The 27,516-nt window shown below is 42.0% G+C and overlaps 1 protein-coding gene across 3 annotated transcripts; it reads right to left on the bottom strand.

Moving 5' to 3' along the window:
* ccdc18 (coiled-coil domain containing 18) lies at window positions 1-27,080 on the bottom strand. Of its 3 annotated transcripts, none has more exons than XM_089008586.1 (25): window positions 26,930-27,080; window positions 26,231-26,384; window positions 25,967-26,076; window positions 25,587-25,715; window positions 25,296-25,392; window positions 24,542-24,663; window positions 24,173-24,461; window positions 23,961-24,048; window positions 19,063-19,280; window positions 18,801-18,911; window positions 16,551-16,682; window positions 16,178-16,291; window positions 16,015-16,092; window positions 14,236-14,352; window positions 13,981-14,139; window positions 12,008-12,150; window positions 11,361-11,524; window positions 9,640-9,853; window positions 8,329-8,428; window positions 8,121-8,252; window positions 7,785-7,898; window positions 7,577-7,714; window positions 5,063-5,452; window positions 3,527-4,166; window positions 1-222 (listed from the first exon to the last, which is right to left on the bottom strand). In XM_089008586.1, the coding sequence occupies exons 1-24, from the start codon at window positions 26,953-26,955 to the stop codon at window positions 3,540-3,542; spliced, it is 3,966 nt and encodes a 1,321-aa protein (XP_088864712.1). In that variant the 5' UTR covers window positions 26,956-27,080; the 3' UTR covers window positions 1-222; window positions 3,527-3,539. The 3 variants fall into 3 exon arrangements, with proteins under 3 accessions (XP_088864712.1, XP_088864713.1, XP_088864711.1); XM_089008587.1 differs by lacking the exon at window positions 1-222 and adding an exon at window positions 335-2,480; XM_089008585.1 differs by lacking the exon at window positions 1-222 and having other exon boundaries at window positions 337-4,166.
* Between the last annotated feature and the right edge of the window lie 436 nt (window positions 27,081-27,516).

Raw genomic sequence — 27,516 nt, forward strand, 5'->3', positions numbered from 1 at the left:
GCGAGTCTTGGTCTCTCTTGTTTTCATCCATTCAAACAAGCATTTGAATATGGACTGAGGTGATTTGTGTATGTCAGAATGCCTACCCAGTTCGAAAGTGGAATCGTGGCGAATGCTCTCATTGAACAGGAAGTGACAGCAGGCCCCACTGGCAGGCCGGAGACAGCTGATGGTGCACATCCTCGCCCACAATGGATTACAATCTCATCGTGTCGGACTCATCTGGAACACAAAGGAGAAAAGGCACAGAGCTGGAGCTCCGCTTTGACACTGTTGCACATTTGTTACCGACCATATGATGTAATAACATGGAGCATTTTTATGTACCGTATTTTCCGGGGTATAAGGTGCTTCCAAAAGCCTTGATTTTCTTCAAAAAAATTACCCTGCGCCTTATACGCAGCTGCACCTTACATGTGAAGTAATATCGATTTCCCCCTGTAGAAGTAGTGGGTAACCCCAGCCTCTACTGTAGCACCTTATAATGTGGTGTGCCTTATACAGTATTTCGAAAACCTTTATACAGTGAGACCTCAACTTACGAACTTAATTGGTTCCCAGACAGAGTGTGTAAGGCGAAAAGTGTGTATCTAAAAAAAAAAATCCCATAGGAAACCATTAAAATGGGAATAATCCGTTCCCGGGTTTCCATAAAATATACTTTTCAATTAAATAAGCCTTAAAACTACACACAACATACCTTATTCTATGTATAATAAATGTGCTATTGTATTGTAATGAAAGAAATACACTGCATTGTATCATAAAGTCACTTTATTTACATTTGTGATGGTCATTTATGGCTTGATGGAATGGCGTTGGAGGTCGAAGGTCAAAGGGAATTGCTGTTTGGAAAGAGAGGCGCATTACATGACGACTGTAATTAAAGAAATAAACTGTGCTGTAAAATAAAGTTTTATTTACCTTTTTGATGGTCGTTGATGGCTTATGGAAGGAGAGTCACCTTCCATAAGGACTGTTGGTAACTTAACCTCTGGTGCTGTTCGGTCGTGTGCTTCCACCGAAGATCACTCCGCCAGCCGTGGTGGGTGTGTATTATGAAAATAGTGCTTATTATAAGGTTTAATTTTCATAAATTTGACGTTTGTAAGACAAAAAGTTTGTAAGTTGAGGTCTCACTGTATATATTTATATATTATATTTGGAAAACTTCTATCATTCATTGAAGGTGTGCATTATAGACCAGTGTGCCTTATATATATAAATATATGGAACAAGTTTGAAAATACACCATTTATTGGGGGTGCGCCTTATACACCAGAAAATACAGTATTTTGCCTGGATTAAATGTAATTTATTCCAAGCAAAATTTGCACTCTGTTGGTTATACCGTACAAGGACTACAAGCGCCTATTACCTTTACGTTGTTTCTATTCCAGCACACACAATGCGTTGCCTAAAAATGCACGGATAGTCTGTCCATTCTTTAATGTTTGATTCATAGGGAAAAAGGGCAGCTTTGACCTTTCATCAAAGCTACCTCTGAGGTTGATCATCCAAACATCCACTGAAAGAAGATTTGAATGTTGAAGTTAAAAACAATAAATAGAAAATACAGTGGAAACACGAGTCAATGTATGCAAAAGAAGTTCTGTGTGGAGTGTGTTCACGCTGATAAAGTTTGCATAGCTGCTTGGTGCCAATTTTCTCAGTGAAAGCGGAAATGGAAAATGTCAAGAATGACACGGGGGACAGAAAAAAAAGGCATAGAAAAATGGAACTGTTGTAAACAGCAGTTTTAAAAAACTGTGGTGGAATCATCAGCCAAGTACTGTACAAAGATTTCATGGCGAAACTTCAATAGATTCTTCAGATACGTATCTGTATTTGATTATTTCGCCACAGCTATTGCATATACTGTACTTACAAATCGAGTATCCTACTGATTACGCCATTGGGTAATCGATTAAAAAAACAATTATAAATTCATAAACACGCTCATGTGCGTATGAGATGCAGGTTATATTTTGGTACATCTTCCGTTCCATTGAACGGTGACTTTGGATTTATATGACTTGTAATGTAATGTATAATTCTCTGTCCACAAGCCTCGTGTTTTATGCAAGTACATCAAAATCATTTGGCCCATTTGAATTTTGTGTGTCTACGACAGCACTGTCATCCACCCTCAAATAATCCCCACACAGCCCCAGTTCCAGCTTGGCAAGTTTGACAGCCGGACTACTTTTCAAACATGCCCAGCAGTGACAGTTGTCTGTCTCGTTTGTCCAGTAATGAAAGGGGGCGGGGAGATGACACTTCTAGGGTGACCATTTGCAAAGCCTTTCAAGTGTGACAGTTCCAAGGTAAACACAAAAAAAAAAACGATACACTGATAAGTATCCTGCCACAACTGTTATAGTTATACAAGTATTGATTTATTCATGAAAAAGACACAAAATAAATAAAAGTTGTGTGCTCGCAAAATGGAGACAAATACTGAAAGTAGAATATGAAACCTGAAAACAAAAAAAAAAAAAAAAAAAAAAAAAAAAGGCACTTGTGAACTGAGGAACTAGAGCATCGATTGACGGCATCGCACCAAGACACGCAATCAACCACATCCTCAGTCTACATGGCTCTCAACATGCCAAAATAAAAAGGCAAAGAGACAAACTCCACCCCTCCATTTTCTCATCTGCTTGTCCTCGGAATGGTCGCCGACGCGCCGGAGCCCAACCCAGCTGTCCTTGTGGAGGCCTTGTTGGCTCTCAGAGCAATAAAAGCTTTTGAGCCGAGCACACTTTTGCTGTTGTTATCTTATCCTATCTTTTCATTCTCACCTTATCTGCTATTTTTTTTATTGAGATTCTATCTGTTATTTCACTGGTGGCCATTGGAGGCATTTATAAAACCAATAAAATATAAAAAATAAAAGGTTTCTCATGTGCATTAACCCATTTACGTTGAGCGTGTTCATATGGACGCAGATAAATTCATTAAAAAAATCAAAATACAATCAAAACAGAGTATCAAATAGGTTAATATGGAGTACGTATATAATTAATGCAGCAAAAAAAACAACATGACTGGACAGCTAATAGACAGCTTTCTATTTGCTGTCTATTAGCTATTTAGCTAGCTGGCTATCTAGCTAGCTATCTATTAGCTATCTGTCTAGCTATATATTAGCAAGTTATCTATCTAGCTAGCTAGCTATTAACTAGCTATTAGCTAGCTAGCTAGCTTTCTATCTATTTGAGTTATTCCGAGTTGAGTGAACGCTGGCGCGTGTGCTGCCGCTGCTCACCCACAGAATAAAACATCCTCTGACTGTCAAGTGACCTTGAGAGTTTGGAAAGGTGCTTATAAATGAAATGTATGATGATTATGAATGCATTTGAAAATGAATTGATCTGTGTTCATATGAACACGCTCGGTGTAAATGGGTTCATATGAAAAAGTGCAGTCATAAATGTTACACTTTATAAAAACATCCATAAATTATTGGGATATGAAATTATTGGTTCTTCGTCTTGAGTTACTATCACAGCGGCGCGGTTACCTGGAGGCCACGGTCACTCTGCAACAACCCCGGTGGGCTCCACGAGGACGGACGGATCCTCCTGATTGGCTAAAGTCTTATTGACGAATCGCAACATTCCCGTCAATGAGCTCACGTGCTCATCCGGGGTGTCCGGATCTCCATCTTCTGCAATGGTCCGCTCTGAACTGGCGCTGGTGTCTCCCGGCGTGTAGGTGAGGGGGTCAAAGGAGACGTCGCAGCTCGATGGCGGCTCTGCGCTGCTGAGCGCCTGCCAGCTGCGGTCCACCGAGTCCGAGTCGGACAACTCCCACGGTTGCTGACTCAGCGCTTCCTTCAGAGTGGCCTTGAGGCTTGGGGGGAGATCTAGGGACAGGTCGTTGCTACAGCTTTGGAGAAGAAGTTCAAGGCCTGCATCGGAGGGAGATGAGGTGGTAGTTTGGGAAGGAGGTGACGTCCTGTGAGGGCGTGGTGGGGAGATGCTGGTCGCTGGATGCATATTGGGGGAGGAAGGAGGTCGGGGTGACGATGGGGTGCTCTTATGGGGGTGTTTCCATGGCTGGATTGATGATAGGGAGCTTATGGGTTTGCACAAGGGCGAAACGTGACCTTCCGCCACAGGCTTCAGACTGGAGATCTTCGGTTGGAGATGATTCACTTCCTGGAAAGAAATTCAGAAAATCACCAGATGAACTCATTCACTGCAATTCCCGAATTTATTCGGGAATTGAAAAGCATGACGTTGAGCGCCATTCCCGAATTTGGTCGGGTTTTGTTTTTGTCTTACCTTTCATGCTTCGGTCAGACCTCTGGCAATGTTTTTCCATCCCACGAGAGGGCAATTACCTTTTGTACAGCTGCCCCCACTTTCAATCTCAGATAACTCCAGCCCCAAATAATTTAGGAACTAAATCATTTTTTTCTGACGAAAGAAGAGAACCTTAGGTTTCTTACGCTGCCCTGAATGTTTATGCAGTCCTAGAACTCAATATTCTGTGAGTGAAAATGACAAAATCCCTGGCACTGGAGTGGACACATTTTCACATCATCTGGCGGTGAATGAGTTCAAAACAAAAGGTAGAGAATGTATTTTCAGCACAATAAGGCACTCCAAAGTATCAGGCGCACCTTCAACGAGTGTCCTTTTTCAAAAACAAAGTGAACCGCATTATACTTGGCAATAAAGATGATTCTGATTCTAATAAGGCCCATAGAATAGAAGCCATGATAGTGTCTGCTGTTGCATTATGCATCCACTAGATGGAGCCAGGCTAAAGGGAATACAATAGAATACGATAAAGCTTTATTTATATTGCGACTTTTAGAATCGATATAAAGCATTTACTACCTCCAGGAAATCAAACTATTTATCCATGTATATAAGGCACACGGGCTTATAAGGTGATTTAGAGAAAATAGAATGCTCTTAGGTGCACCTTATATTGCAGACAAAAAATGGTGAAGAAGAAAAATCACCAGAATAGTATCATCTTGCAATAACTGCAAACATTCTGAGAAATTTAATTGAGTATAGTTCATGACAAAACGGGGATTTACCTCAATGGGTGAGGTCTCTAAGCATCGCTGAGAGGTTTCAAGCGGGGCTTGGTGTTCAGCAGCTTGGTCTCTGGTTTCTTTCGTCTGAGCACTGAGATGCTCCAGCTGGATTTGGAGCTGACCTTTTAGAACCTCGACTTTCTCGTACAACTTCCGACTCGTCTCGAGCTGGGTCAGAAGCTCGCTCTGACTCTGCTCTAGCTGAGTTTGGAGATGAGCCGATTGGGCCTTGCTGCGGTCCAACTCCATCTTGGTCTGCTCCAGTTGGGCTTTGGCCTGGTGGAGCTGGATCTCCTGCTGCCCGAGCTTGGAGGCGAGCTTCTCCTGCGAGGATGACATGTGCGAGGATACTTTGAGGAGCTGACCTTGTGTCTGTTGAAGGGACTCCAGCTGACCAGGGGGGAAAAACAAAGTTAGATTAGCTTGGAGTGATATTGAGAACATAAACGGACATGCAAAAAATATGAAGACTCAGTCTGAGTGATCATCAAAATGTGGTAGAGGTTACACTAGCGGTTTGCAAAATAATCTCTAAGTAAGAAGGTAACCCAGGTGCAGAAAAAAAATGTTCTCATCCCGTGACTGTATAGTGTCCTTTGGGGTTTTGAAAGGCGATTAGAAATAAAAGGTATTATTATTATTATTAGTAGTAGTAGTAGTAATAGTAGTAGGAGGAGGAGTAGTAGCAGCAGCAGTAGTAGTAGTAATATACTGGGTCAGTTTGAATCGCAATTCATTTGAATTTTGGCTTTAAAACTGCTTGTACACATTATGCTAAAAAAACCTGTCACCAAGAATAAGAGGCTTTTTTGACAGCCTAATGTAAAAAAATGAGAGGGGAAATAAGAAATAGAACAATAAAAAAGGAAGATGGATTTTAAAAAAAAGGAAACAGGAGCAGACAGTAATGTTTATTATGACATAATAAGGAGCAATTAAGAACTATCCAACACTGTCACCGTGGAATAAAAATTGTCAGTCAATCAAAAAAAGAAAAGGCAAACTGAAGAGATGTTTTTTTAATGATGGGTGAAAAGCGATCGTTCGTTCCTGGTTCATCGCTGTTAGAAGTGGGATGGTGAAATCAGCAGTGTTGAACAGAATAAGTTATTTTAATCTTGTAGACAGCAGGGACATTGTGAGGTCGGTTGAGGGGAGACAGAGAGGAAAGAAGAGAGAGACGCGCTGGGAGAGCATTTATATAAGACGGACAGGATGTGACGTAATAGGATGTGACATCATGTGAAGGCAGGCAGGATATGATGTATCAGGAAAAACAAAACAATGCAAAAAGATGTTTAAAGATGTTCGTATAGCGAATTACCCCAACATATAATACAGTGACACCTTGGCTTAGGAACTTAATTGGTTCCCAGACAGTGTGTGTAAGGCGAAAAGTGTGTACCAAACATTAATTTCCCATAGAAAACCATTAAAATGGGAATAATCCATTCCTATGTCCCAATAAAACATAATTTTCTACTTTCTAATTTTCTAAGCCTTAAAACTACACAAAATACATCTATGCACCGGATTATGAGGTGCACCTTGAATGAATGACACATTTTAAAACATTTTCATCTATAAAATGTACCGGATTATAAATTGCACCTTCAATGAATGACATATTTGAAAATGTTTTCCATATATAAGATGCATGGTCAGCTTTTGAAAAAAATATTTACGCCTAGCAGTGCAAAAAATACATTATTATGCAGACCCAAACAGCCACATTGCAAAATACAACAAAACGAACCTCTGGTGGAAATAACACAAAACCGGCAGCAATTCTGAACCAAATTATATTTATACTTCTTAGTTCAAAGTATAAATGTTTGACAAACATCATTCTATCCTTACATTACCCTGAACTCATTCGCTGCCATTGCCGAATGTTTTATTCGGGATTTGAAAAGTGTGACATGGAGCGCCATTCCCGAATTTGTTCGGGTTCTGATTTTTCTTGCGAATAGGGGTTGCAGATAAAGTGCTGGTCAGACCTCTGGCAATGTTTTTCCCTTCCACGAGGGGCCTTTTGTCCATGTTACCGCTTTGTTCTAGCTTCAGCTGTTTTTCAAGTTATATAAATCAATACAGCTGCCTCCATTTCAAGCTCAGATAACTCCAGACCCATATGACTGAGGAATTAATTATTTTTTTCTGATGAAAGAAGAGAGACTAAGGTTTTTAACAATGTATTGAATGTTTATTGTAATAATAATAATAATAATAATAATAATAATAATAATAATAATAATAATACATTTCGTAGTCCTAAAACTCAATATTCTGTGGGTCCTGCAATTTGAGTGAAAATGACAAAAACCCTGGCACTGGAGTAGACACATTTTTGCACATCATTTTTGCATAATACATATTTTGATTTACACAAGTGATTCTTAGTGTCTTATAAGTGGCCGATTCACGCCTGCATGCAACCGGGTCAAATTGTTTTACACTGCTCGCTAACAGATCCAAAATGATACAAACATGTCTGCAGATTTTAGCGTGTACCTCCTTGTCGTGTTGATTCCGCTCCCGATCCAGCTCCTGCTCCAAAGAGGCGACCGCATTCCGCAACTCGGTCTCCGTTTGCTGCCAGCGGGTCTCCTTTAAAGCCAACTCCTCTCTCGCACGGCGCAGCCTCCCGTCCTGCGCACGTCAGGAAGCGTAACGCGCAATTGCCGAAAACATAGGACACGCGTGTGGAGTGCCGTCTTACCAACTCGTTCTCCTGCAGTTTGATGGCGTCCAGTTGCGACGTGAGTGCTTTGCAGTGATGCTGAGCTTTTTCCAGTTCCCGCAGTAACGTCTCCAGCCTCTGGTGATGGGATTCCTGAAACACACCAGCGTTCGGATTTAAGAGATTGGGAACGTCGTGGGAAATGTTCATCTCAAAATGAACCAAAAATGCACTATTATCTGTCAACTCATGATGTCCGATGGTCAAAAATATCCCGTTTTGGCAAAACTCGCTAATCTCCGAACGGCAGAACTCCGAAACAAAATATGACAAACGACGCGTAAACTCTTTGCGCCATCTACACCCGCCGCTGACCTTTATTTCCTCAAGCTCCCTCTGAGCTTCTCTTCGCTCTTCCTCTCTGGCTTCCAGACTTTGCTGCAGTGCCTTCACCTTGATCTCCATCTCCTCCTTGTGCTCCCGGATGGCCACGTCCAACTGACCCAGCTGAGAGACACGCAGTGAGAAGCGTGCATAAATAAATAAATAAATTTACACAATATCCCTCGGGGTCATTTGGCACCAGAGTTGCTCTTTGCTGGAGCTCCCCCTGTCTTTCTTTTAGAGCGCAGTCCATGTCTAAAACCTCATGAGTTCTCTCCTCTAACTCCCTCTGGGTCTCACTGTGAACACACAAACAGGTACACACACACACACACACACACACACACACACACACACACACACACACACACACACACACACACACACACACACACACACACACACACACACACACACACACACACACACACTACCTTATAACTGGGGTCATGATGTGTAATTATGAACATCAGTCAAGATTCCAAAAATAACATTTTATAGTAGTACAATTGTTACACATGTTTGACAAGCAAGAGATAAACTGAGATTGAAGATTTTAGATGGTTTTAACTTTTTTTAACTCATTCACTGCCAGACGATGTACAAAAATGTGTCCACTCCACTGCCAGGGTTTTTGTCAACGTCACTTGAATTTCAGGACCCACAGAATATTACATTTTAGGACTACATAAACCTTCAAATGAGCGTTAGAAACCTTAGACTCTCTTCTTTCATCAGGAAAAAAAGAGTTAATTCCTAAATTATACGGGTCTGGAGTTATATGAGCTTCAAATGAGGGTGACTGTCCAAAATACAATGCAATGTATATACATTGGTTTAGATAGCGCTTTAACAACAGCTGAAGCTGGAACAACGTGCTAACATGGAAAAAAATGGAAATGCTGTCCCCTTGTGGAAAAGAAAAAAAAAGATTGCCCGGAGACCATGGCCAGCGCTTTATCGGCACCCAAGCATGAAAAACCAAAACCCGAACAAATTTGGGAATGGCGCTCTACGCCATATTTTCAATTCCCGAATAAATTTGTGAATGGCAGTGAATGAGTTAAGAAACAAGGGTTGTTTATGGTATTTATTTTTTTATGTCTCTACTTATGTTGCCATTAATGAGCTGAGGTCCTGTGCTCATCACACAGTAAAATCTCGATATTGTTAGCGTGTGTTCCCCTTGTGTGCTTGATGTACAGTTACAAAACAGTTTTATAAGTGGAACAGCACGTACCATCTTGAAATAGCAAATGATTATATCAACCGAAGGCATTTGGTACTTTTGAATGACATGATTTCTTTCACCTCATAGAGTCACGTATGACACACAGACATATGCATGTTTTCAGCACAGTTGGTACACCTTTGGTATAAAATTAGAAAAAGAGTAAAAGTTCTCATATGTTTGAAAAACAACAGCTTGAAACGTAGACGAGACCAAGACCGATGTCAGTCAACGTGACTCCACGTCCGTCGAAGACTCCACGAGGGAGCGTAGCCTCACCTAAGACGTATGCTCAGTTTTTCCACCTCCACTTGCCGCTCTTCGGCAATGTTTTGGGTCCTCTGCAGGACATCCTGTAGCAACCGGAGCTGCGCCAGAGTCTCGGCCAGCTCCTCCCCCACCGTGTGCAGCTGGCTCTCAAGGAGCTGGACCTTCTGGACGCAGTTGTGTTTGTCTGCCTCGCAGCGACGGAGCTTCTCCTCCAGGTCCGCCACTGAAGATGGGGCATGAGAAATCGAAAATATTGAAGCATTAAAACATTACAAAATGCAGATAGAAAGAGAGAGAAAGAGAGAGTGAGAGAGAGATATAATGAGAGCGATAAAGAGAGAGAAAGAGAAAAAGAGAAAGAGAAACAGAGAGAAAGTGAGTGAGAGAGATATATACTGAGAAAGACAAAGAGAGAGAGAGAGAGAGAGAGAGAGAGAGAGAGAGAGAGAGAGAGAGAGAGAGAGAGAGAGAGAGAGATAGGGAAAGATAAATAGGGAGAGATAGACAGCGATATAGTTGAGAGAGACATAAAGAGAGGTAGAGAGAGAGAGAAAGAGAGAGAAAGAGACATGGAGAGAGATAGAGAGCGATATAGATAGAGAGACATAAAGAGAGGTAGAGAGAGAGAGAGAGAGAGAGAGAGAGAGAGAGAGAGAGAGAGAGAGAGAGAGAGACAGAGAGAGAGAGAGAGAGACATGGAGATAGAGATAGAAAGAGAAATAGAGAGATAGAGAGATAGAGAGAGAAATAGAGAGATATAGATACATATATATATAGAGAGAGAGACATAACGTGAGAGAGAGAGAGATAGTGAGAGAAATAGAGAGATAGAGAGAAATACAGAGGTAGAGAGAGAAATATAGAGATACAAAGAGAGAGAGAGAGAGAGAGAGAGAGAGAGAGAGAGAGAGATAGATAAGACAGACATACAGACAAGCTCGCGAGCTAGACAGCAAGGTCACTAGCATAGCAAGCTAGCCCGACAGACAAGACAAACAAGACAAATAGTCAGACAGACAGACAGACAGGTGGATTTTACAGGTGTCACTGACACAAAAATCACAAATGTAATATTTTTGTGTCGATGCGTGCCTTTAAGAGGTGTAGTCAAGTGATGGACATAAGCTGTTATTCCAACTAAAATAAAAAAAATTTAAACTGTGCATACAGTCTCAGTGGAACATAATTTCCCCACAGTGGAACTCTTAAAAGCTTTCCGATTCTGAATCACTCGCACTCTCTGAGTGTGATTTGGCTTACCCCAGTGTCTGAAACTCATGACAAAAAGTTAGCAGACACCAGGGCAGACAACTCTGAAAAGTTGCCTGTCCGGCCATAAAGTTGCCTGCCCCATTTTTCACAACTTGAAACACTAATCGCAACAAAAAAAAAAAAAAACCTTGTTGCGAAGTATAAAGGATTTTGTAAAATTAAGGAACATTCGTTTGGCAATTTGCATACTTGGCACGGCACCCAATCAGAAGCCTGTTTCGTGCTTCAGAAGTTTTGAAAGGCGCTTCGAAAGTGGAGTCCACGTGGCTTGTAGCGGTTTGCTTGTATCTTTTGCTTTACTGAATAAAACAAACGTTTGATTTGAAAATATATGTATATTTTTTTTTCTTGAAGAAGTTATCGGCCACCTGGGACGAGACGTTTTGAAAGTTGTACGCCCGACGTAAAAGTTGTACGGCCCGGGCCTCTGGGCAGACGTAATTTCAAACACTGCTTACCCAAGTCATTTTGGTTTTCAAGCAGGCCCCTCGTTTGCTGAAGGTTCTTGTCCAAGATGTCGATCTGATTCGCCTTGACGGCGACGTCCTTCCGCAGACTCTGCAGCTCCGACTCCTTCGACTTGAGCTCCGCTCGGTGGTTTTTCACATCCTTGGTTACTTGGCTTTGAGAATATGAAAAAAATAACATGTGTCTTGTCATTCGTGATACCGTTTCATAATTATGTGCAACATTTGACAATTAAAACAAATACTAAGAAAATAATCACACGGGAGTCACCGGATGAAATTCAAAAATCTTATTCGCCTCACCTTACCATGAGCGCACCACCCATTTCTGAATCAGAAAATTGCTGCAATTGTGAGAAATGCAGTAAAAAATCTTCACATCATATGAAATTTAAAAAAATCACAAATGAGTTTCTCCTTTGAGCCGTTCAAACAGGCAAAAAAAATGGCTTTCTACCAAAGTGCATGCTCTTATATATAGCGAGAGGCCCGCGTCACGCCTACCGCGAACTGCGGTGTAATCATAAGACACGAAGATGATCCTGTGACTCATGATGCAAGGTGGTGAGGGGTGAGAATTAAGCTGTTAAAGAAATTATTTTGTATATCGACTCATGCGCCAGCACCACTGCCCTTACTTGAGCGTCTCCACCAGTTTCGCGTTCTTTTCCTTGACATCACACAGGTCTTTGTCTTTCTCTTCATGGTCTTCCCATCTGGCTCTCACTTCGTCCTGCAGGGCGGCTCGAGATCGCTCCAACTGTTGCTCTAAAGCGGACAGCTAAAGAAATATGATACATGGCGGAATTCCATTAAGCACAATAAGCAAGACTTGATTTCTCCAAATATCTGCGCGTCTGACTATTTTGTTACAAAAATCGTACTCATGAAAAGTGGCGGCGGGTGAGCTGTATCGAATCACGCTGTTGCATAAGTTCACCACATAAACCAGCGTGACATTCTTTTGGACTTGCGGCAGCCTGCGATTCGTTTGCCAGAGCGATGCAGGCAAAATCAAGCAGATGGATGTGGAGTGCACCCAGGAAGGATTTACGGCACCTTAATTTTCTCCCCAACATTGATTGCTGTAACACTACAACCCTATGTCAAAATGGATTTAATTCTAAAAATTCCACACTGAAGCCACACGATTCTTAGGGCCACTGTACATACCAAACACTAACCAAACTTGTTTGTGAAATAAAGACTGTATCTGGTCTGGTTCGTGTGCAACAATGATAAGACATTAACACATTTATTTGAGAATTGAAAATATGATGTCGAGCGCCATTCCCGAATTTGTTCGGGTTTTATTTTTTCTTATTTGGGTGCCAATAAAGCGTTTGCCATGGCCTCTGGCAATGTTTTTTCCCTTCCACAAGGGTGCAGCATTTCCCTTTTTCCCAGGTTAGCGCTTTGTTCCAGCTGCAGCTCTTGATAAAGCGCTATATAAACCAATACGTATGTATTGCATTGAATTTGTACAGCCACCCCCATTTCAAGCTCAGATAACTCCACACCCATATACAGTAAAGTCTCGTTATATCGATATTCAAGGGAGTCCGAAAAAATATCAATATAACCGGGACTATCGATAGATCCGACCCTGTTTGCATGTAATTTTCTCCGTGTGTGCATAGAAATAGTATCGATATAACCGGGACTATCGATATATCCGATATCGATATAACGAGACTTTACTGTAATTTAGGAATTAATTCTTTTCTTCCCTCATGAAAGCAGAGAGTCTAATGTTTCTTACGATGCATGGAATGTTTATCTAGTCCTAAAACTCAATATTCTGTGGGTCCTGCAATTTGAGTGACGATGACAAAAACCCTGGAACTGGAGTGGACACATTTTTGCACATCATCTGGCAGTAAATGAGTTAAAAATAGATTGAGAACAAAATGAATAAATATACAAATAAGAAAATAAATGACCAAATAAGTAAATAAGTAAATAGATAAACAAACATAAATACATCAACACACAAATAAATAAACAAACAGGGAATTAAATGAGTGAATAATTAAGTAGGGAAATAAGTGGACAAATAAATGAATGAATAAATATACAAATAAATAAAAAAACGGATAGCCAGCTAGCTAGCTACTGTATCTAGCTTGTTAGCTTGATATCTAGCTAGCTAGCTAGCTAGATAGATCGATAGATAAGTGGCAATTGTCTCAGTAAATAGAAATTTGTACTTGACTTGTGTCCTCACAAGCTTAGAGGGCTGAATGGACAACACTGTTTTATCCGGTTGTTGATAAAACTATTTATGGAATCACAAGATTCATCTGCTTTTGACCCCCTCTGTAAGAAATGCTTTGTTGTCTCTTTGCACATCCAACCCCTGAAGGTCTATACGCTACATTAGCGCCGAGATCATCTTATGTGCTAATCCGACCGCAATTTGCCGTGGGTCATCATTTTATGAGCTAGTCTTATGTCATCAAATATTTGGCACAAATCGTTGCGCATGGGGCACCGGGAAGTATACAGGAAAAAAAAACAGAAGAAACTATGATAAATTTACGCCGCTAGCAATGTTTAACGGGGTAAGTTGGCATTCGACAGTTCATAAGCCGGCAACCTCGCACCCAACCTGTTGCTGCAGCTGACTCTGGCTCTCCTCCAGTTCGGCGACGCGGGCCGCGCTCTCAGTCAGCATGGTTTCCTGCTGCCGCATTGAAAGTCGAAGCTGCAGGTTTTGCTCACTGGACGTCTGAGTGGCATCGTGAAGCTTTTCCTGCTGCGAACGCACCTTAGGAGCGGAGAATAAACAGCTTGGGGGTCTTAAATGTCTTTATGAACATCAACTCAGGAGAGGGAAGAAAAAACAAGAGGACAAGATTCTGACCTGGTTTTTGGATCTCTGCAGCTCAGACTCGTAGCTCGTGCGCATCTCCTCCGTCTGCTGAAGGTGCCGCGTCAGCTCCTCTCGGCAGCCCGACAGAGACGACTGGAGCTCGCTTATCTGACACAGCAAATACACAAAAAAGTCCACTTGCAAAATGAGCACATTTTAAAATGGCTTGTGAATTTTGCTGAATTGTGAGGTGAGAGAAGAATTGCATTTGCCATTGGTCATTCGTGTGTGGTCTGGATTTAGACGGGATGAACATCTCGTGCCCCGAAGGGGGGCTCGGAGTCTCCAGATGTTTATAACAACTCCATAAAAAGTCTTTGTTGCTTCTTTTGCATGGTCGAACAGCGCCACGGTGGCTGGCAGACTAGTTTTTGTCACCCCTTTTCTTTGAGTGCGGACGTGGTTATTGAGTGTAGTACTTTTGCTATTATGGGACCGAAAAAGACCCCACCACAGGCTAGTATTAAGCCGACATAAGTCACTAAAGAAAATTACAGTTGAACAAACACACACGAACAAAGTGTGCGTTTGTGTGACTTAGCGTCCCAGTCGCAGTATGCTAAGTCGATCATTGCAGCGTGTGGCTAAGGGTGTTTCTGTGTTGTCTAAGAAACGGTCTCAGGCAATAGCAGAGGTTGAAAAACTTCTGTTGATTTGGATTAACGAAAAGCAGCTAGCAGGGGACAGTGTGAATGAGGGTATTATCGCCGAGAAAGCACGGCAATTCACTCGGATATCATCAAGAGGCAACGCCATCAACAACCATCACAAAGGTAAATGAAACGACTTTATTATACAATAGTTTATTTTTTTAATTACAGTACAATAGCACATTTAGTACGGCGGAAAAAATCATTGGCACCGCCCTACCCACTCTCGAGGACTTGCACACTGCAAGAATCCAAACTAGGGCGCGGAAAATCTTACTGGACCCTCCGCACCCTGCCCACCACCTTTTCCAGCTACTCCCCTCAGGCAGGCGCTACCGATCCATTCGCACCAAATCCAGCAGACATTTAAACAGCTTCTTCCCCCAAGCCATTAACTCTTTGAACTCTTTCAACAGTAGCCAAAATGGAACTGTATAGTGCCACTTAGCAGTTTTTTTTGACAACGATACTAGTGCAGCGTGTTCTACCGGAAACAAATTCCTTGTGTGTCCTACATACTTGGCAATAAAGATGATTCTGATTCTGATTCTGATAAAATAAGGTATATTTTGTGTAGTTTTATGGCTTATTTAATTGAAAATTGTTTTTTTTATGGGGACCTGGGAACGGATTATTCTCATTTTAATGGTTTCTTATGAGAAATAAATGTTCGGAAGACGAACTTTTTGCCTCACACAAACTTTCTCTGTCGTCAATTAAAGGGTCTTGGAAAACTTGCTAAACATAATAAAAAAAGTCGGTAATAAATACTTTCTTGCTGAGTCGCATGACATTGTTCCGCCCTGGTTGTCATTATATAATAATAATAATAATAATAATAATAATAATAATAATAATAATAATAATAAAATATTAAGTGTCCATTTTCTTTTAACCCAATGTCTATTTCGGTAAACATCTGACTTTTTTTATGTACACAACTAATGTACGTTAGGCCTCCCATGATAAATGTTATGGCAAATAAATTGCGTGTTCATGTAACATGATCTCCCACGATTAGTCTAAAAGCAAAACTGGCAGTCGTTCAGTCTTCAACCTTGAAAGCGCTTCGTGCATTTCAGCATCAGGGTCACGTGCCACAAAATGTGAGTTCACTGACCTTGGCGGCAGAATCCTCCGTCTGCTCCTTTAAACTCTGGAGTAGCTCCTCGTTGCGTCTCGCTTCAATGTGCTTCTCCTGGAGCCAAAATCAATCAAGTGCCTTCATTCGCAACTAATTCAAATTTATGCTCAATAAAGTTTGCTTGGCAAGAGACCCTGACCCGTGTCAGCGCTTCAACGGAGGCCCGTGCCTCGTCGCGTTCTTTCTGGAGAGATGCCAGTTCCCGCTTCTCCTCGAACAGGCGGGTATGAGCTTCGTCCACTGACAGCTGCAGCTGCAAAGGTTAGCAAACAGCCATTTGATAATTATTTCAGTTTTGCTTAAATTGCAGAGTTAAAATGTAATTTAAAAAATGGCTTAAGGTCACTGACACCCAAGTAAAAAATACAAAAACGAACACCGCTGGGCACTATTCATTCATGATTAAAATCTGTAATATGAGTATGCATACAGCGAATTGGGTATACAGCGTTTCACATTGAAGATATTAAAAAATAAATGAATAAATAAGTAAAGATGTCAATTCAAGTCACCACGTCAATTCTGTGCTGCCGTTCGGTGCAATGCTGATTGTGCGATTGTTTCATCTTCTCCAAAGATTGTTGGTACTCTTTTTGCTTTTTGAACATCAGAGTTTGGTGGTGTTGAAGAGCGCCGGTCTTCTCCTGTATTAAATACAAGAACATAAAAAAGGGTTTGAATAATCTTGACTATGTTGGGAGATATTTGAAGATGGTGAATTTGAGAGATTTGTTTGCAGCATTGACGTCAAACGGAAAGAGATGCCCATTTCACGGTAAGATCAGAGCATTGTCATCAAATGGTGAGTACAGTTTCACTTTTTTGAATGTTGCTGTGCCGATGACCATTTTGTGTTTTGGAGTCTTTTACTGAGCCATTTGCTTTTTCTGTAGCCACAAAGGGACATAAGTCTTCTTGTGCCGGTCCCAAGCCCAGATAAATACAGAGGGTTGTGTCAGGAAGGGCATCCGACGTAAAAGCTTGTCCAAAACAAACATGCGAATCAAACCTCTGAAGATGGAGGGCACTGATTCGCTGTGGCCACCCCTTGAAGGGAAAAGCCGAGAGGAAAAGAAGACGTTTGCAGCATTGCTCCATGATGACAAAATCAAATCATAAAGTATTTCACACTGTGTGTAGGTGCCCCATTCGCTTTATGCTAACACGGAATGGGAAAAATCCCAAAGGTGAGCTAACGGTTAGCATCGGTGACCGTCGAAGGTAATACGTACATTTAGTTAACCATTTTAAACATTGCAGGATGAAAATTAAAATAATGAGTTAATCAGTATCAATAGTGCTTTGTTTCCAATAGATAGAGGAGGGAGCAGATGTGGAATGTGTGTTGGAGTTATGTTTTTGCAGACACCAGGGGGTCAAGGGGTCAGCTGGTTCTCATCACCCAAAGGAGATGAAAAGTTACAACCTGACCAATGCTGCAGGAAGGAGATGAGAGATTACAAGAAGAAGAAGAAGAAGAAGAAGAAGAAGAAGAAGAAGAAGAAGAAGAAGAAGAAGAAGAAGAAGAAGAAGAAGAAGAAGAAGAAGAATTCTGCATTAGATGAAATTGTTTGGAATAAATCATCTGTGAGTAACTTGCCGGCTTCTTTGGTGATCTCTCTCACAACGAACATGCCAGTTGTTGGGTTATAACGTTGCGCAATAAGGTAAATATTTAATTCCGTTCATAATACAGTAGTCGTTATATCGATATTCTCGGGAGTCGGAAAAAATATCGATATAACCGGACTATCGATATATCCGCTCCTGCGGCATGTAATTTTCTCCTTGCGTTCATAGAAATAGTATCGTAATAAGCAGTACTATCGATATAACCGATATCGATATAAGGAGGCTTTACTGTATTTACAATTTTAAAATGAACTGTTAATGTTAATATTAGCTTGTAATATTTTAACCTAACAACGAGGAGCAACATTCCGGGCAACGGATGTTAGAACACAAATGGCGAAGCAGCACGTGTAGACAGACATCGCCACAATAGCTCCACTCTCCCCGACTTTCTGTATCCAGCAGCCCAGCAAGTTCTGAAGGATGTCACTTTCACGTATTGTAGTGTTCTTGTCCTCAACTGTTTACAGTTTTGAGGAGAAAAAATATATATATTCTCTTGAAATACTAAAAATGGCCTTTTTTGCTGTGCTCTAATTTTTTCTTTTGTTCCTGTTTGTTTTTGTCTGTTGAATGAGGGTCTTTGTGTTTAAAACGTTGAATCTTTTCTCCGATTTCAACATATTTGTATTGCTTGATGTGTTACGTGTTAAAAAATAAAATTCACATTAGATTCTGAGATTTTCAATTTTCAGCAGTTAATTGGCCCAAAAATACATTCTATTAACCACCCACTCTGGTCATTGCTCTGAAGTGTGTGCGTGTGTGAAAAGTTTCCTTTCTTCACTTTTTATTTATATAGCTATCGCTAGCTAGATTTCTATCTATTTGAGTTATTCCAAGTAGAGTTAACGCTGGCGCGTGTGGCTGCAGCTGCTCACCCACAGAGAGGCTTGTCCTGTGACTGTGAAATGACCTTGAGAGTTTTGAAAGGTGCTTATAAATGAAATGTGTTATTATAAATAGAGAAAAACAACTCATATAACTAGTTGAGTCAATAAGATGAGTTGAGGTTCTTTTGTGTGTGTAGATATGGCTTGGAACTCAGTTGTTTTCAGTTACAAGTACAGTGAAGTGAACACGTCAAACTTTCATCTCAAAGCACCGCATGGGAGATGTTTTTTTTGTACCTGCAGCTGGTTATCCAATTCTGCATTTTTCAACGCAGCCTGAGCGTAAGCGGACGTTTTCTGTTGCAACTGTTTTTCCAACGCCGCAACTCGAGCATTCTTCCTCTTTTGCTGAAATTTAAAAATAATGCAAAAATCTTTGACAAGCTCACGGCGGTGGCAAGGAACTCAGGTTAAGAACTACGGCTCTAGACCCAAACAGCGAAAACACCTTTTAGTTCGCAAACAGAAGCGTCAGTAAATGTGAAAAAGCATTTGTTACTTCTTTCTCGGAGGCCTCGGCTTGGTTGACTTTGTCCATCAGCTCCATCTGGAGGTTTTGATTGTGGGAAGCACTTTGGGCCAAGGAGCTCCGCATGGACAAAATCTCCTTCTGGGCTTGGCTCAGGCGGTCCTGGAGCCTCTCGACCAGGCTGCTTTGTTTCATGCGCTCTGCCTCCTTCACCTGAAGAACTTGGAATAGATTCCGGTAGCCTTCCCCTGTAAGAAAAATAAAATTTAATTAAATGACACGAAAAGTTGCTGCTGATTAGGTGAAGGACACATTGACGGCTTATTTCGTGGACCTGAGATTATTATTATTATTGTTGTTTTTTTAACCGTGCACTTCATGGGCTTTTCTAATTGATCACAAGCCTGCCTAAAATATATATTTATACAGCCAGTATTCGGAAGAAGGCAGATATTAATCTGGGAAATTAAAAAGGGGGCCAGTTGGCCCCCTTGTGTCTGAAAAAGGGGCCAAATTCTAAAATTGATGGGGCCCGATTTCACAGGATCGCCCAAGTATACAAAACTGATTGAAATAAACCATGATACATTCTTTGGAGCATGATATTTCTAAATTGCAAATGAAAAAACAATATTTCAGTAAAATCTATTGTTCTAATACAACAAACCATTTTAATTAAAGTCAAATAATTTATTGAAACATAAAAAAAACAGTTTATACAGTAAAGTCTCGTTATATCGATATCGGTTATATCGATAGTACTGCTTATTACGATACTATTTCTATGAACGCAAGGAGAAAATTTACATGCCGCAGGATCGGATATATCGATAGTCCGGTTATATCGATATTTTTTCCGACTCCCGAGAATATCGATATAACGAGACTTTACTGTATTTTTCTTTAGTTATTGCACAATCAATCAATGTGCTATTTTGATATTCTACGGTATTACAGGAAAGACAAAGAGAACAGACTTAGGACAATATTTCTTACTAATGTCTATTTAAACTAATTTCTTTGCTTTGAAGAATTCCAATGTTCTGCAACAGCTCTGAAATCATTCCCAATAGCAACTAAATTTGATTCGTGAACAGCAGTTTTCTGCAACGAATTGACATTGACACTACTGTCCGCAGACTTATTCGATTGTTTCTTAAAAAATGAGAATATGTTTGTTTGCTGCCTGTTTTTAATGTCTTTTCGAGTTTTACTCTTGTTCTCACGCTCCATATTGCAACCATCCGCCATGTAAATACTGCAATGCAACATGGGTAAATGGATATTCGATTGTCTCTTTCAGCAGTTTCCGGTGGATCGCCAAAAAGCCCGAAATATCCGCTCCCACGACTTTGGAACGCACCGAAACAAATGCAAGGTGATTATGGCTGGATATCGGCATGGCAAGATGGCAGACGACAAAAGTTAAAACATCTGAAAGAAAACAAACAATTTTCAATGACTGTTTAACTAAATTTGTTTATTTCGCTATTGTAACAGAAGTATGTCATATGTGGCGCGGATCATGTAGCAATATGAGCTAATAGTAATGTCGCTCCTCCAACGACCCGTTGGACGGCTGCAATATTCGGCGTCAGAGCTGCTTGAACTCCGCTCCCGGTGGACGAGCGTGCCACAGGCGATTTTCCGATTCCCGGAAATCGCTCGCCGCCCTTCCCGGAGGTATATCCACCGCGGATCACGTCGAGACTTTCACCTCGACGACTCCAAGGATATCACCTCCCTGTGGTCATCTTTCCGCCGGCCACGCAGAGGTTACAGCCGCTCCGTGCAACACCGTGTGTTGGCCGGCCTGGCTAGGTCGGCCAATACCCCTCAAAATGACACCACCAGCGTCACTTTCGGCCTCCTGAACATCCGCTCGCTTACGGGTAAGGGTTGTCTTATCCAAGACATCCTTAGTGACCGTAAGCTGGACTTCTTCTGTTTGAATGAGACCTGGCAAACAGCGGGGGACTTTTCCGAGTTGAACGACACGACGCCACCTGGGTTTGTTTACCTCTCAAAACCCCGCCTCTCGGGCCGCGGAGGCGGTCTCGCGATATTTTACCGCGAGATCTGGAAAGTCACTCAAGTTCCCGTCCCGGAAACTCTCTCATTTGAATGCCTTGCGTGTCAAATTTCTGGTCCATCTCCCACAGTTATAGCCACTGTATATCGTCCCCCTAAACCACATCGTGACTTTTTAAAAGACTTCTCAGCCGTCCTCACACACCTCTCCACTCTGTCACCAAATATTATTATCCTTGGGGACTTCAACATACACATTGACAATTCCACCCATCCCCTCACCAAAGACTTTATTTCCTCATTGGAGAGTTTTGGCTTACACCAATTCTCTGATTTCCCCACGCATATAAAAGGGCATATCCTGGACTTAATATGCTGCTGTGGTTTTACCCCCGCCAACTGCACAGCAAACGAACTTCCTGTAACGGACCATTTCCTCGTCTCATTTAACGTTCCCATCACACTCTCTCTCCCCAAGCCACCGCGCATCATCACTTATCGGAACATCCAACACATTGACACTGTCACCCTCACTGCAATGGCTGCCAACCTCAAACCGGACTACAACTCCCCCCCTGATGAACTTGTTTCCCAATACAACATGGACCTTGCACACATGCTCAACACCCTTGCTCCTGTTAAATCCCGGTCAGTCAAATTCACTCGATCCGCCCCTTGGTTCACCGCCCAACTCCGCTCCACCAAGGCGAAAACTCGGCAGCTGGAAAGACTTTACAGAAAGACCGGCCTCACCACCCACCAGGACATGTACACAGCTCACCTCACCCACTACAAGGACTCTATCACACGCGCAAAATCGGAATACTATTCTGGACTGATTGATGCTAACAGTGGGAATTCACGGACTCTGTTTTCCCTATACAACAAAATCATTCAACCCCCTATCTCTCTCCCCCCACACTTTCACTCCTCAGACACCTGCAACGCACTACTTCTGTTTTTCACTGAAAAGATCAACAAGATCCACCAGCACCTCGGCTCCTCTGTATCCCCCCCCTCTCCCAACCTTCCTACTCCCTATCAACTGCTGTCGTCTTTTGAACTCCCTCATCCCTCCTTACTTTCTGACCTCATCACCAAGTCCAAGAATTCCACCTGTCAACTTGACCCCCTCCCTACTGTCCTCATCAAATCTTGTCTACCTGCTCTCCTCCCTTTTATTTCAGCTATTATTCACTCCTCACTGTCCACTGGAATTGTTCCTGTCCCTCTTAAAACCGCAGCTGTAACACCAATCCTGAAAAAACTTGGTTCAGATCCCAATGATTTCAATAACCTACGTCCAATTTCGCATCTTCCATTTATCGCTAAAATTCTCGAAAAAACCGTCGCCTGTCAACTCCACTCTCACCTCACTCACAATAACCTCTACGAACAATTGCAGTCTGGTTTCCGTCCCCGCCACAGCACTGAATCAGCCCTCATAAAAATCACGAACGACCTTCTCATAGCAGCAGATACCGGCTCCCTCTCTATTCTCATCCTTCTTGATCTATCTGCGGCCTTTGACACAATTTCTCACCCCATCCTGCTCAACCGACTCTCCACTCTAGGCGTGACACACACCCCACTCAGTTGGTTTCACTCCTACCTCACTGGCCGCTCACAGTTTATCCAAATTACCTCATTCACTTCACGGTCCTCCCCTGTGTCTTCTGGTGTGCCCCAAGGTTCTGTCCTGGGGCCCCTTCTCTTTATTATATACCTTCTTCCCCTTGGTGATATCTTCCGCAAATTTGGAATTCATTTTCACTGCTTCGCGGATGACACCCAGCTCTACCTCTCCAGTAAACCCGACGCCTCTCTTCCACCTGCATCCCTTACACTTTGCCTCTCAGAAATCAAATCCTGGTTTTCTCATAACTTTCTCAAACTAAACAGCGAAAAAACTGAACTTCTCCTTGTCGGTACAAAATCCACCCTTCACAAAGCAAACAGTTTCTCTCTCACCATTGACAATTCTACCGTGTCCCCCGCCCTTCAGGTTAAGAGCCTGGGTGTCATCCTTGATAGCACACTATCTTTTCACTCCCACATAAATAACATAACCCGGTCTGCATATTTTCACCTCCGCAATATCAATCGTCTCCGTCCCTCTCTCACCCCTCACACCACTGCTATCCTCGTCCACAGTCTCGTCACCTCCCGTATCGATTATTGTAATTCACTTCTTTTCGGGGTCAATCAAAAATGTCTCCATAAACTCCAACTAGTCCAAAATTCCTCAGCCCGGATCATCACAAAAACCCCCTCATTTCACCACATCACTCCTGTCCTCCAACAGCTCCACTGGCTCCCTGTTAAACTCCGTATTGAATTCAAGATACTTCTGTTTACATTTAAAGCCATCCATAACCTTGCCCCTCCCTATCTGTCTGACCTAATTCAAATCTCCGTTCCTACTCGGACCCTCAGATCCTCTTCCTCCCTCCACCTCTACACGCCCTCTGCCCGTCTCACAACGATGGGGTGCAGAGCTTTCAGCCGCTCCGCTCCTAAACTCTGGAACTCACTTCCACCCAACATCCGCAACATTGACTCCCTTCCTACTTTCAAATCTCACCTGAAAACCCACCTCTTTAAACTTGCTTACATGGTCTAATTTATTATGCTGTTTTATTATTTATTGCTTTATGCATGATTTTACTGTTTTGTGTGTTGTCTTTGTTGTAAAGTGTCCTTGAGTGTTCAGAAAGGCGCTTGTAAATTAAATGTATTATTATTATTATTATTATTATTATTAGACTAGCGCCCGTACTGGCACAGTGGAGTAACAAAGTGGCTGTCAAAATGTGTAAATGGTGCAAGGGAGCATCCCAGATGCATCCATGAAAAAGGAACAAATAAAAAAATGAAGTTGATGGTCTCCACTGTACCAGGTTTCAGCTTCAGCGTTTGTGCATTCGTTGAAGAGTCCACCGGTGGCAAAAGGCACGGCCTGACACACAATGGTCCAAAAGCATCCTGATAGAAATTACAGAAACCACAGGACATCGTGGGGACCGGGGAGGGTGGAAAACATTACTTTTGCTCTATGAACCACTGATGATGCAAATCAGGTGAGATCATAAGCAACCATGTTCCTCACCTCTTTGAGATGCAACAGGGATAAAATGGCCTCCAGGCTGGTGGTCTCTGCTTGGCTCTGTTGTGTTGCTCGGCGGCTCTGGGCCAGGGACAGCTCCTGGTTCTTCGTCACGACGCGCAGGTCTTCCAATTCCTTCTGCAGAGAACCAAGCTCCCTGCACTCAGCGGTGCGCTCCGTCAGCTGCCTGCGGAGGTCTGAGCTCTGCCGACTGGCATCCTCCAGCTGAGCCTTGAGGTCCGAATACTGGGCGGTATAAGTCTTTGCTCGCCTCGCGTCCTCTTTTAGCTGGCTGCAAGGACCGACCAGTTATGACGAGTTAGCAAAAATTATGATAGGGAAGAAAAAAGAAAGAACGGCATTTATGCAAACCTGATTGTATGACTCTGATCGGCCTTTTCTCGCTCCAGCTCGGTGCATTTTTGTTCCAACTCTTCTTTTTCACAATCACGCTCCTTAAGGCTGTCTTTTAATTTGATTTCATTCTCCATCGCCTAGAAAGCGCACGCGTGACTGTTTTTAGAGGGATAGCCAAACTTGTTTTTTTTCTACAGAGAGAAACAAACAGAAAAAGTTTTCCTATGGATGACAATGTTTCTTCAGCCGTAATCTGTGCTTTTTTGAAGGTGTCCGACGTTTCGCTCCTCATCCGAAAAGCCTCGTCAGCTAACTAAAATTGTGCTGGTAGCTCTGGCCCGATATATCCCTAATGTCCAGAGGTGGCGGTGCCAGACCTCTGCTTTGATTGGTCCCTGCTCTAAGGTTGGGGGGAGCAGATGATTATTTCCTGAATCTGATTACTTATTTTGTCCTGTCTGATTATGTTCTATGACTGGCCTTGATTGCCCCAATCACCTCATCAGCATGACTAAGCCTATGTGGTAACGATCTAAGAAGTCTGTTGTAAGCACGAGCCAAGCACAACTTACATTAGGGATATATATAGGGCCAGACCTACCAGCTCAATTTTAATTCACTGATAAAGCTTTTCGGATGAGGAGTGAAACGTCCGACACCTTCAAAGTACAGATGACGGCTAAAGAAACATTTTCATAGATACACCACTCCTGTACAACTGAGAGCTCACACAGAAGTTCCTATCTTATCTGACTAAAATATAAATTACCTTCTCAAATTTCCCCGCAACGGTGGACTTGTACTCGTTGAAAGCTTCTTTAAGCTTCTCTGCGTTTTCCAGAGCTTGGTTTCTTTGTTGTTCGGCTCTGTTAAAAATTGGACAAAAAGTGTCAAATGCTTGACCAATATCCATCGTCTCCATTGTTTTTAATGACTTATACTAACGGGAGCATTTTCGGCACAATTAGTATTCAACCTCATGCCAAACCCGTGAAATACAGTCGCAAGATCTCATAAAATGGCAGCATTGTTAAATCTAAGCCCTTGCAAAAGGGCTTACCTTTTGGTAAGAGCCATCTTGATTGCCAACTCTTCTCCCAGAGCGCTTAGTTTCGCCGTCAGAGTTGTTATCATGATGCCACTGTGGGCTGCTTCCTCCTGACAACGCTCTGCCCTCAGCTCTGCTGCCCTGGGAAACACGAAGAAAGACAGACTTTTAGGATTGTGGAAGGTAGGCATGAAAGGAATTATGACACTGTTTCACTGAGCCCTCCAATACGCTTTCATATTTCAATAGAACATGCTGACATTCGACAAATGTCAAATCACATCGTTAGCTACTTGAAGAAAACCAGGTTTACCATTGACGGTTTGTCTAATACGCGCCATGCTCCGATTAATATCAGCTAGCACTGAAAATAATTATTCGTCATGACTTACTTTAGTTCTGTGGTTTTGGTCTCAATCTCAGTTTCAAGATGCAACATTTGCTCATTCATCATGACCGATACTTTGTTAACAGAACACCTGCTGGAGCATCGCATGTGGTCCTGGAAAAGAAAATGTCCAGGATTAAGTTTTTCCGCATTACAATAGATGTCATGCACATAATAGAAAATATCTCCCGTTGGACATTCGTTAAATTATTTTTTTGTACATATGGATCTGCCAAAAGACACAAAGAGAGGCTTGCGCCAGATTTACCCTAGAGCTGGAGGAGAGGAGTTCGTAGGGTGTAGCATCCAGGTCAGCGACGAGTTCAACATCCTGCATGCTAAGACGGGCATTTTCCTGGCGTGCGTAACCCATTTTTCGTTTCACAGAAACCTGCTCCATCTCGTGGAGGGCAAGGAATGGACTGGATGAGGGGAGACATAAGCGCTAAATAAAGGTTAGGAAACATTTGTGCAAAGGACAGAGCACTAAACTTTGTACTTTTCAAATTGTTTGAAAAGGACGACTTTAGACAGGCACATCTTATATAGAATACAAACAACACGATCAAATCCAGCATCTTCCAAAACAAAATTGAAGTCTCGAAAAATGTCATTTATCGATACGACGCAACTTAATACAACAATACGGCAATAAATGGCAAGCTGTGGACATAGTCAACTCACCCAGTTGCTTGTCCTTCTAGTCTAGGCAAGATTCACCAAAATAGTCCAATCTGTTAAATCTTCATCATGAACATTCCACACCATGATTGGTGAAATGCACAAAATGTGTTCACAACTAATTTTGCGGTGGTAAATTATGGACTTTACGGGTATTTGTTGGACACTTTTAAGCGATACATGCCAACGAATTTGGTAGCCTGTTAGAAGGCTAAACATAAACAACGACGGTTGCTATATCAAACGAGATAGAACGTCGCTACGGTCTCTTAAAAGTAAAACCAACCATACAACCAGCTCGTCCATGTTCATAAGTTGTACAATAACTTGGTGTTTGTTGTTTTCTTAACTTTTTTTAACGGTCTCTTTTGAATTTGTCTTCTAATTCCTTATTGTTGGATGTTTTAGCATTAGCCAAATAGCCACCAAAAACTTGAAATTATCTCCGCCCGTATTTTTTAAACTCCGTTCGTGATTGGTTGAAAGCAAACGACAATGATTGGTGGAAGTGGTTCATCAGAGATGGTGCCAATCGGACGAAATATCCAATCACAATAGTGAAATGGGAGTATAATTCCAGGACTGTATATCTAATTGCATTCGCGGTAACCGAGTGTAAGTAAATATTTTGTATGACCAGCCTATCAATTAAGTGGAAAAAAAGCTTTTATATGCCTAAAAACTACAGTCATAAACTCTCCACATCCCCAATGTGTCATGTAAACTGAAACCCTCAAGCAAAACAATTTCTAAGAGGCCACCGCTAACATATAAACCCCAGAAAAGTCCAGTACAAAAATCACCAATGCAGCACTTTTATTTCTTATCAAACAAGGGAAACACTCAATAGGTCCTTTAAGATTTAAATCACAC

This window comes from Hippocampus bargibanti, linkage group LG11 (assembly GCF_051943395.1).
Source record: "Hippocampus bargibanti isolate YZ-2025 linkage group LG11, ASM5194339v1, whole genome shotgun sequence".
NCBI lineage: Eukaryota > Metazoa > Chordata > Actinopteri > Syngnathiformes > Syngnathidae > Hippocampus > Hippocampus bargibanti.

Coding starts and splice junctions, on each gene's coding strand:
- ccdc18 (XM_089008586.1), bottom strand. CDS start 26,955: ATGAACATGGACGAGCTGGTTGTATG. Junction 25,716..25,966: donor ACCAAAACCACAGAACTAAA/GTAAGTCATGAC, acceptor CGTGTTTCCCAG/GGCAGCAGAGCTGAGGGCAG. Junction 25,393..25,586: donor AAGATGGCTCTTACCAAAAG/GTAAGCCCTTTT, acceptor AATTTTTAACAG/AGCCGAACAACAAAGAAACC.